The sequence below is a fragment of the Pelodiscus sinensis genome, chromosome 26 (genome assembly GCF_049634645.1).
Source record: "Pelodiscus sinensis isolate JC-2024 chromosome 26, ASM4963464v1, whole genome shotgun sequence".
Taxonomy (NCBI): domain Eukaryota; kingdom Metazoa; phylum Chordata; order Testudines; family Trionychidae; genus Pelodiscus; species Pelodiscus sinensis.
The window spans coordinates 793,708-805,162 of NC_134736.1; the positions used below are offsets into that span (position 1 = coordinate 793,708).

The window sequence follows — 11,455 nt, forward strand, 5'->3', positions numbered from 1 at the left end:
CGCTCTTTCCCATAAGCTAATATTTGCAACCTTGTCAGACTACTTCAGACCAATGATCTTACGCAAGCATTTATTAATAAAAGTCTGCAATCTTTTGATGTTTGTCCTTGTTGTTCGCCATGATTCTGAGCCATATGGAAATATTGATTTTACATTTGAGCTGAAGATCCTGTAGCTTGATCTCTCTTGAGTTCCATATGTTCCTCAAAATAATAAAAAAGCCTCTTGTCTTCTGTATTCTGGTCTTAATATCTTCGTCAGTACCTCCCACTTTCTTTACAATACTACCTAAATAAGTGAAGGCATCAACTTCCTCCAGTGTCGTTCCTCTCAGGACAATTGGGCTGCTGTTATTTGCTGCATTCACTTTCATGATTGTGGTCTTCCCCTCGTGGATCTTCAGTCCCATCTGCTGTGAAATCTTGTCCACTTCACTATTTTATTTTGCATTACGTTGATTATGTGACAGAGGAGCTAGGTCATCTGCAAAATCAAGGTCTTCTAGCTGTTTAAACAGGGTCCACTAGATTCCATTTCTTTCATTAGCTGTTGTTTCTCTCATGATCCAATCAACAGCCAAAAGAAAGAGGAAGGGGGACAGCAAACAACCTTGCCGAACACCAGACTTTATTCTCAAGGGTTCTGTCAGTTGACCCTTACGCAAGACCCTACAGCTTATATCTTCATAGGTCTTTTTTATGAGATTTATGAGCTTCTGAGGGATCCCATAGTGCCATAATAATTTCCACAACATATCCCTATCCAAGCTGTCGAATGCTTTTTCATAGTCTACAAAGTTGATATACAAAGAAACATTCCATTTCTAAACATTGTTCAATAATTATGCGCAATGTGGCTATCTGATCCATAAAGATCTATTTTGACCAAAGCCTGCTTGTTCATCTCTTAGCTTGGAATCTATCGTTTTCTTGAGTTTTTCTAGAATTACCCTAGAATTCTTGTAGGTCACCTTTCTTTGGCAATTTTACTAAATATCCTTCCCTCCAGTCTCTCGGTAATTCTTCCTTTTCCCAAATGTTACCAGTAAAGGTGTGGAGTACTTTTGTTGATTTATCTATGTCCACCTTTATAGCTTCTGCCGGTATTCCATCAGGACCTGCAGCTTTCCCACTTCTTAGAAGTTGAATTGCTTCCTTTATCTCTTCTTTACTTGGCTTGCTACAACAATCAACCAAGAGGTCTTCTTCAGCTGGCTAGATTTCTGGGGAATCTTCTGGAACTGGTCTGTTTAGAAGTTCGCTAAAATGTTCTACCCATCTTTCCACCTGGTTTTCTACATTTGTAATCTTTCTCCCCATTTTATCCTTGACGGGTCTTTATGTTGTACATATTTTCCTGAGAGTTTCTTGGTTGAATCATACAGACCTTTCATATTTCCTGTAACTGCTGCTTCCTCAGCTTCTTTTGCCAACCTGTCAATATAATTTTTCTTATCTGCTCTAATGCTCTTCTTAACCCTTTTGTTTGCATTTGTATAGTTCTCTTGGGCTATAATTTTGGCAGCTCTGATTTTACTATTATATAAAAATACTTTCTTCTCTCTCCTCTCTTCGATCCTCCTAAGCGTTTCTACTGATATTCACTCTCTATACTGACATTCCTTTTTGCCTAAGACTTCCTCACATGTACTGGTCCAGACAACTTTTATTTGTTGCCCCTGGCTGTCAATACTTAAATTTTTATCTAGATGTTCCAGTGCTTGATATTTATTGCTAAGTGTGATACAGAACATTTCTTTCTTTACCTGGTCTTTTAAAAATCCTACATTATATGTGATCTATAGTTTTGTATTGACCTGTTCTTTCGTAATTTTAGCTTCAATTTGGCCATCAGTAGATGGTGATCTAAGGCCACATTAGCTCCTCTGTATACTTTAACATCCTGTAAGGATCGTCTAAATTGTCGATTAACGCAGAAGTGATCAATCTGATTCTGTCTTTGATGATCGAGGGATATCCATGTTACCTTATAGATGTTCTTATGTGGAAAAATACTTCCTCCTATAATAAGTTCGTTAACTGCACAAAAGTTAGCAAACATTTCCCTGTTTTCATTCATAACTCCTAGCCCATGCTTCCCAATAGTCTCTTCATATCCTGTGTTGTCATCTCCTACTTTGGCATTAAAATCACCCATGACTATGATGACATCTCTTGGTCTTATCAAGCATATGCTGTAGTCTGTTATAAAATTCTTCTTTTATTGATTCCTTTTTATTATTTGTCACTGCATAATGCTGAATGCCATGCATATTAATTTTCCTATTTATGGTCCTGAATGTTGCAAAGATACTTCTTGACCCAACAGGTTCCCATGCTATAAGAGCTTTATGTGCCTCTGGTGACAACAAGAGTGCAACCTCCTCCGTATGTGGTGCATTTTCCTCTTCATGGCCCGAATAGAGCACTATTTCCCCTGATGAAACTTGCACCTTACTTGACTGTACCCATTGTCTCTAATTCCTATAATGTTTAGCTTGTACTTCTTCATTTCTCTTATTACCTGGGCTGTCTTACCTACCTCCCACATTGTTCGCACATTCCAGGTGCCTATTCTAGATTTTTTTTTTTTTTTTGCTGAAAAAAGGGGAATTGGCAGTTCAGTATCCTTTTGGATTTGGCTGCCCTGCATCATAATCCCTCTTGAGGCTGGCTTGCTATTCAGGTTGAAATTGTTGATGTTTTTATAGCATATGTTTATTTTTACAGGATGGGGTTGCTAGCCCCATGGCCAGCCCTCCTTAGTCACCTCTTACAACATGCTTGGAAGGGTACAGAGGTGCTACTCTTACTTCCCTGTAGGGCCCCGGGAACGCCACGGGGTTGTGTGGATCCCATGCATGAGCCAAATTCCAGGCCACAAATCTGGCCCACTTCTTCAGGTAAGTTCATCTCATAGTGGGCCTCCTGGAATTAACCCTTCAAGACAGGGTTAGCTCTTTGTGTGAGAGCCAACAAGCATCCAGGCTCATAAGTTCAGTGTATGTATCCGGGGGTATGGTATATGCCTCTTGTCCTGAGTCAATAGAGCTCATAGGGTATGTCTACACTACCCTCCTAGGCTATGTCTAGACTGCAGGCTTCTTTCGAAAGAGCCTCTTTCGAAAGAGCACGTCTAGACTACAATACGCGGATCGAAAAATCGATTCGCTTTTTCGAAAAAGAGCGTCCTGACTGCTGGACACTCTTTCGAAATTGAAAGCCACCCGGAACTGCTTCTGCCAGGACATGGGGGCAGCATTTCCTTCCGGGTGCTGCCTGCCTGCCCTTTGCAGAGACGCGTGGTGAAAGGGACACTCCTGAACACCCGTTGCTCTGCTCCTGCAGCTGCCTTTGCTGTCCCTCGAGGAGGTAAGCAAGGCATTGCAGTGCTGGTTTGGAGTGCTCAGCTTCCTGGGACACCCCAGCAGCTTTTTTCTCGGGAGGTTTTTCTGCTTTAGACCCATTTTTGTGGCACGGAGCCAGAGCTGCCCCTGGGCAGGCGATGGCCCCACACCACCATACTGCAGCTGTTGCTGCATCTGCATGACACTGTCATGAGGCTACTTCCCGAGCTGGACCCAGACCAAAGGTACGAAGGGCTCCTCCGTCAAGCAGCCACACTGCCCTTGCCTCCAAACTTTTTCGTGGACAGGTGTGTTTGGAGGTTTGACACCAGCTCTGACTGGTGGGACCGGCTCGTGATGGAGATCTGGGATGACCAAGACTGGCTACGCAACTTCAGGATGCGAAAGACCACTTTCCAGAAGCTGTGTACCTGGCTCGCCCCTGCTCTGCAACGGCAAGACACCCACCTGCGGCCCGCCATCCCCCTGGAAAAGAGGGTCGCCATTGCCCTCTGGAAGCTGGCAACCCCCGACAGCTACTGCTCCGTGGGACACCAATTTGGAGTGGGCAGGTCTACCGTAGGATCCATCCTGATGGAGGTAAGTCATTGTCTGGGGACAGTCACAGTTTGGGGTGGGGGGAAGGGAGACTGTCAGGAAGGGCCAAGTGGAGTGGGAGTGGGAGGGAGCTCCTCCACTCACCCTGAATTGTTGGGGGGGGGGGTTCTGAGGAGGGGATTCCCGGGGTGTTTGAGAGGGAAGGTGGGCGGTGGGTTCTCCTCCTAAGAGATAAGGCACCCCTTCTAACATTTTGTTGTCTGTCTCGTTCTGCAGGTGGTGAGGGCCATCAATTCGGAGCTGCTCAACAGGCTCATCTGTCTACCAGATCTGGACAGCATCATGGCCGGCTTTGCTGCCCTCGGCTTCCCGAATTGTGGAGGAGCGCTCGATGGGACACACATTGCAATCCGTGCACCGCCCCATCGAGCAGCCCAATTCATAAACAGAAAGGGCTACTTTTCTATGGTCCTCCAGGCCCTGGTCGACCATCGTGGCCAGTTTTCGGACATTTGTGTTGGGTGGTCAGGGCGGGCACATGATGCCCGGATCTTCAGGAACTCGTACCTCTACCGGAGGCTTCAGGCAGGAACATTTTTCCCGCATCGCGAGTTTGCGGTTGGGGATGTGCACATGCCGGTGTGCATAGTGGCTGATGCCGCCTATCCCCTGATGCCGTGGCTGATGAAGCCCTACACCGGCCACCTGGATGCGAGCAAGGAGCGGTTTAATGCTCACCTTAACCGGGCTCGCAACCAGGTGGAATGTGCGTTCGGACGTTTAAAAGGCAGATTCCGGTGCTTGCTCACACGCCTAGACATGGGGGAGAGCAACATCCCTGAGGTGGTGGCCGCGTGTTGCGTTCTCCATAACCTGGTGGAGAGGAAAGGGGAGGCCTTCCTACCAGGGTGGGGTAGAGGTGCTGATGGCCAGGAGAGGCCCTTTGCCCAGCCCCGGACAGCTGCCATCCGCCAGGCTCACCGGTCTGCTGTTGGCATACGGGAGGCCCTCCGGGAGCAATTCTCCAGTGGAGGCCACTGACTGTAGTGAGGGGCTTCTGCCTGGGGACTGGGCCCTGGCCCAATAGAAGCTTCCCTCCACAACCCATCTCCTGACCCTGTTTGGACACATCAGTAACACCAGGGTGTGTTGCAAAATAAAATGTTCTGTTTAATTTTTGTACATATTCTCAAACAATAGTATACATGTAGCAAACATAACAAAAAAAATTTTCATTTTTGTTGTTGAAAAAACTATTTACAATAAACAAACATTTTGTTGAACCCTTTGTTTGTGCTTTAACTGGGGTGCTTGAAACCTGGAGGGGGGAAGGGGACTGGAAACCTGGAGGGGGGAAGGGGATCAGGTTGCACGGTGCTTGCCAGATTTCCCTCTCCTGCCTGGGCCTCGTGTTTGGGGTGCTCCACGGCTACGGGATCGGGTGGTGCACCTGTCGGTTGGCTGGCTGGGGTGCTCTTGGGACGTGGAAGCCTGGGGGAGAGGAGGGCCAGGGGGAGAGAGGGGCTGGGGAACTGTGGGGGCTGGGGAGAGGGAGGTCCAAGGGGGGAAAGGGATGCTGTTGTGGAAGGGGGGTTTGGTGGGGCGGGGTCATGGGGTGCTGGAGGAGCAGGACCAGGCACAGGAGCAGGCAAGCCGCAGACCTCCCTGAGAGTGGCGCACAGGGACGTGTGCTGCAGGACCAGCTCGTCCATGAGCTGGTCACGCCAGCGATCCTCTGCCTCCGCCCTCTCTCTGAGGATGGAGTTCAGCTCCTGCACGGCCTCCACGTGCTGCCTGAGGATGTCCGCATAGACACGCCTGTGTCTGCGGCTCCCATGTCCCCGAGATGGAGATGGAGGTGGGGCTGGGGTGCTGCGGCCCTCTTCCACGGCTTGTCCGGCTGTGGAGGAAAAGAAGAAGACACAATCAGTCCTAAAAACTGGACTCTGTAGCACTTAAAATACTAACAGGATGGTTTATTAGGGGATGAGCTTTCCTGGGCCAGACCCACTTCCTCAGATCAGAGTAACACGGCTACATTTCTATCACAATCAGTCATGTGTGCAACAGCTGTCCAAAAGGGCATGCCCTCTCCCTTGAGACAGGGGAATCAGACATTCTGAAGGTTACACTGTGTGTGTGTGACCTGGGCATCAGCCTGAGCATGACAGGTTTCCCTTGTGCATCACCCACTGTGCACCCACCTACCTCCCCTCCCCCCCCCCGGGTGTTACACAACCTCACTGTACTCACCTGCTGCTTCCTCTCCTGCGCCAGATGACGCCTGGGAGGCCTCTGGGGTCTGGGTGACTGGCTCCAGGGTGAGGGTCGCCGTCTCCTCACTGTCCTCCTCCTCTGGCACCATGTCCCCGTCTCCAGACTGCTCTGGGTCCTGCTCGGGAGCGTCCACCACAGGGTCTGCCAATCCAGACTGTACGAACCGCCGTGGTGTGCGTGCTTTGCCACTGCCACCCAGGATCTGGTCCAGCTCGGGGTAGTAGGGGCAGTAGTAGGGGGCTGCCCCAGAACGGGAGCTCTCCTCCCTGGCTTTGACGTACCCCTGGCGCAGCTCTTTTACTTTGGACCGCACCTGGTCCTGGGTGCGGGGGTAGTGGCCCTTCTGGGCCAGGGCTTCTGCCATGTGGCCATAAATATCGGCATTTTGCCGCTGGCTTTTGAGGGCCTGTAAGGCCTCCTCCTCTCCCCAGAGCTCCAGCAGGCTCTTGATCTCTGGGCCAGACCAGGATGGTGCCCGGCGTTTGGAGCCCTTGGCTGGGTCCCCAGAAGGCTCGGTGGAAGGGCCAGGACGGTCTTGGGGCTGGGACATGCTGCAGCAAAGTAGCCGTGTGCTCTGGCTCCTTCTCTGCAACAAGTGGCTGTGAGGGTGCCTGTCCCTTTAAGGAATGGCTGCAGCCAGGAACCACAGACATGCAACCCATGGCCCAGATTGTCCATTAGGGCTTCTTCCTGGAGGCCAATACTTTCGAAAAAAAAGGGCTCCCCCCGTCCACACTCACTTACTTTCGACGGATTTCCCTCAAAAAAGGCGTTCTTCCTCGTAGAATTAGGTGTACCGCCGTCGAAAGAAAAGCCGCATTCTTTCGATTTACTTTCGAAAGAACGCGGCTTGAGTCTGGACGCAGGGGAAGTTTTTTCGAAAAAAGGCTACTTTTTTCGAAAAAACCCCTGAGTCTGGACACAGCCCTAGTTCGAACTAGGAGGGTAATGTAGGCATACCGCACTTGCAAATGAAGCCCGGGATTTGAATTTCCCGGGCTTCATTTGCATAAACTGGGCGCCGCCATTTTTAAATCCCTGCTCGTTCGAACCCCGTGCCACGCGGCTACACGCGGCACGAACTAGGTAGTTCGGAGGAAGCCTAGTCCGAACTACCTAGTTCGTGCCACGTGTAGCCGCACGGCACGGGGTTCGAATGAGCAGGGATTTAAAAATGGCGGCGCCCAGTTTATGCAAATGAAGCCCGGGAAATTCAAATCCCGGGCTTCATTTGCAAGTGCGGTATGCCTACATTACCCTCCTAGTTCGAACTAGGAGGGTAGCGTAGACATACCCATACTGAGGGAAACTTGTACAGCTGACATGTGCTGAGTTGTAATATGGTAGGGTACCAGATTTGTTTCGGCCAGTTTGGAGCTACGAGTAGAACTCTTGCTGCCTCCTGTTTCATCTTTATTACTGTTTGGTGTATTAGAGGTATAGGGGAAATGCATACGCTAGTGGGAAATCTCAGCATATTGCAAATACATCTCCTAGAGATTGTGGTCCAATGCCAACTCTGGAACAATACAGGGGGCACTTGGAGTTGATGTACATTACAAACAAGTCTACTACCGGGTATCCCCCATCTCCTGAACAGGTTGGTTATGACAGATTTGTTGATTTCCCATTCATGGTTCTGTGGGAATTGTCTGCTGAGGGCATCTGCTAGGACACTGTCCTTGCTCGGTAAAATGCATCGCAGTAGGTGTGACATTGTGTATAATACACCATTGCCATAGTTTTGTTGCTTCTGCACACAGGCTGTAAAATCTCGCTCACCCTTGCTTGTTTATGTAATATGTCATTGCAGCATTGTCCAACGTTATTCTCACATGTTTGTCTCGTATGCGTGGAAGTAGTTGAGCACATGCCCTCTTCACTGCAGGAAGTGCAGCAGGCAGAGAGCGAGAAAGAAGTAAAAACAAAAATGAAGGGCACAAAGAATTCTCCAGCCTTCCCCACATGGGTGTCTGGTAGCACAGGCGAGGGAGGGCTATACCTTCCCAAACCACCAGGCATGGCCTCACCCACACTCTGCCTATAGCAGGTGTTTTGGGGGCATTCTGGGGGCGGAGTGTTGCTACCTCCAGAACCCCCTTCCCCATCCTCTGGGGCAGGGAGGCTGGAGCCGTGCGCCCTCCTCCCTCTCCAGTGCTGGGGAGGTTGGAGCCTCGCAACCTCCTCTTTCCCTGGTCCTTTGGGGCCATGCTGCACACCCTCCTCCCTCCCCCAGTCTGGAGCTGGGGGCATTGGGGCTGTGCCACGTGCCCTCCTTCCTGCCTTAGTGCTCTGAGGCTGGGGGAACTGGGGTTGTGCCTTATGCACTTCTCCCTCCCTCCATGCTCTGGGGCTGGGGAGGCTGGGACCATGTCACACACTCTCCTCTCTCCTCTGATGCTCCAGGGCTGGGGGTGGGGGGCTGGGGCTGTGCTGCGCACTCCCTTCCCTGGTGCTGGGAGGCTAGGGCAAGCTCACGCTCACAGTCCCGCCTCCCGGGGAGCACAAGAGGGAACAAGGCCTCAGCAGAAGGGGTTGGGGGCTTGCCTCCCCAAGTCCTACCATCACCAACCATCCATGCTTCCTCAGTTCCCCTGCCCCTATGAAAAAGGAGTTAAATACCCACCCTTTCTAACTGGGAACCCTCCTGTGACAATGGCTAGAAGGAAGATCCAGCACCCAAAGAACCTTATTATTGCAAATCTCATCAAATAGAGCAAACGGAACAGACTGCAAGTAGCAGCAGGATTTGATGGGCCAGTACCTGTCACAGTCCTCCCCCCATGCTTTATGAAAATTGATTTATGAATATGCATAGCTCAAAAACACTTTAGACATAATACCTCATGTAACATATCAATGTGAATGTTAATTCTGATGAATGTGTATATCCCATTTATGGGCATATATCATTCTTGTAGGTGCAGTTAGAAATATGAACTGTGGATCTTATTATAGTTCTATATGCACTAAGGAAGACCATAACTTATGCTCCTGAAACTTAATGGCTTGGTCATTGAATCAATGACTTGTGAAAAGTCTTGTTTGTCATGCAAGCCCAAACTGGGGTTGGTCTGAGACAGACACGTGGCCAGACGTGATGCTAAACCATTAGTACCATTTTGGATCTGGCAAGTTTCCAATCGAGGTAAGGAAAGTCTGAATTGAGCACAAAGAATTCTCACCGTAGGCAAAAGGGATATAAGGAGATCAACCAAACAATAGGAGCAGCTGTCAGGCACCAGGAGACCCAACCCCCCATTACCACCAAAGATGCTTGCTGGAAACATCTAAGACTGAACAGGGGAAAGGAAAAGGACCAAGCTAAGAGGCTGTTTAGCATGTGAAAGAGATATTTAGAACTGTTTAAGGCAGTGGGTGGACAATAATTTTTGATGCGGGTCACTCCAAATGGCCAAGAGCCACATTCTTCCATATTAATGGAGGAGGTGTGAGGTCTGGGATTGAGATTGGGCACAGAAGAGAGCTCAGGATAAAGGACTGGGGTGCAGGAGGAGGTGAGAGAGGGAGTTTGGATGAAGGAAGGGGTTGTGACCTGGGGCAGAGGATTGAAGTGTAGAAGGAGGTGCAGGATCTGGGAGAAGGTATAAGTATGGGTGCAGAAGAGGATTCTGGTCTGGAGAAGAAGTGTAGGAGGGGGTTTAGAAGGTTGGGTTGTAACCTGGGGCATGGGATTGGGGTGCAGGCTAGGATTCTGAACTGGAGGCGGCGTGCAGGGTCTGGAAGCGGATTGTGACCTGGGGCAGAGGATTAGAATACAGGTTCTGGGAGGGGCATGGGTGCAGAAGCAGGGGTGCAGAGAGTTTGGGTTACATGGGGCAGGAGTGCAGGAGCTGCAGAAGGTTATGGGGGGGGAAGGGCTAGGTGACAGAAGCAGGCTTTGGCTGGAGGCATTTACCTATGCAGCTTCCAGCCAGCAGGACCCTCAGGCAGGCTCCCTGCCTTCCACACCTCTGCATGCCACTGGAAAGCAGTCAGCTGTGGGGGCCCTGTGCTTCTCTAAGTGCCACAAGCCCCAGGGGAGGATGCTTCATGTCTTGTCCTCATATGCAACCCAGGCAGCTCTCGTTGGCTGGTTTCCAGCCAATGGGACCTGTGAGATTGTGCGGGGGATTAGAGCAGCGTTCAAAGTCCCCTCCCACGTGCAGCATGGAGACAGACAGCTGGCTGCTTTGAGCAGCATGCAGGGGCAGGGCAGGCAGTGAGCCTGTCCAAGGCTCCCATTGGGCTGTGGGGCTGCATCTGGCAGCTTGGCGGGTCGTATTTTGCCCACCCTTGGTTTAAGGTAAGAATTTCTGTGAAATAAGTTTCTTAGTGGATTAGGATTAGCTGGCATTTTTTGATTATTTTAACTTAGTAACTTACTTTGATCTGACTGTTTTCACTTGCAACCACGTAAATCCTACTTTTTATACTTAATAAAAACACTTTTGTTACTATAAACCCTGTTTATTGTCAATAACTGGTACCTGGGGAGAGGTGGAAGCAATCACTGTGCATCTCTCTCTTTTGATAAAGGTGGCTGATTTTATGAGCTCTCTCTGTAAAAAACTTTTACACAGGGTAAGATGGATTTATTTGGGGTTTTGGTCCCTTTTGAGGGTTGGTTTCCTGGGTGCTGAGCCCTTATAGCTGAACCCTCCTGGAGTTGATTTGGTTCAGCATCTGTGTTGCTCTGCAGGTGGCAGCAACCTAACTCTGTGATTTGCTGGGAGAGACCAGAGCTTCTGGCCCATCAGTATAGGGTGGTGAGGAGCCCCTGAGAGCAGGGAAGCAGGGTCAGTGGCTTGTCAGCACACCAGGGGACAACCCCAAGGGAATTTCTATATATCAACCCATCACAGTACCAACTCCCAGCACCCTAAGTTCCCAGCCTGCCCTCACTTCTCTACTGGTCGGATCCATTCAGATGATACGATGATGTCATAAACAAAATGACAGGTGATTATAATCTCTCACTGGGATAGACTGGTTTTAGGGAAACACCGTATGTTCAATACAAGGTCGGATTCAAGTACCTGCCTCGTGTTCAAAAGCTTCTCCCTTCAGAAATCTCCCCAAGTGTGAAGGCTTCGGAAAGGGAAGGTATCAGACAGCAGTATCATACCTGCCACCCTTGCACAGGAGCACCTGGAAGGGGTGCAAGGCACAGCCAGGAGTGGGACAGAAGGAGTTGCAGGATATAGCAATGGGATTTTGGGAGGGAAAGAGTCAGGTCTGGAGAAGTTCTCCATCACTCTTTAAAGTCAGTAC

At 49.8% G+C, this 11,455-nt stretch overlaps 2 protein-coding genes across 23 annotated transcripts in view; both read right to left on the reverse strand.

The window, feature by feature from the left end:
* The window catches only part of PHLDB1 (pleckstrin homology like domain family B member 1), a 170,848-nt gene that overhangs the window by 118,653 nt on the left and 40,740 nt on the right, over positions 1-11,455 (reverse strand). The gene's annotated exons all lie outside the window — the stretch shown is intronic.
* On the reverse strand, positions 4,826-7,165 carry LOC142820500 (uncharacterized). Its single transcript, XM_075909537.1, has 2 exons — positions 6,158-7,165; positions 4,826-5,804 (listed from the first exon to the last, which is right to left on the reverse strand). Exons 1-2 carry the CDS (start codon positions 6,729-6,731, stop codon positions 5,203-5,205), a joined length of 1,176 nt encoding a protein of 391 aa, XP_075765652.1. The 5' UTR covers positions 6,732-7,165; the 3' UTR covers positions 4,826-5,202.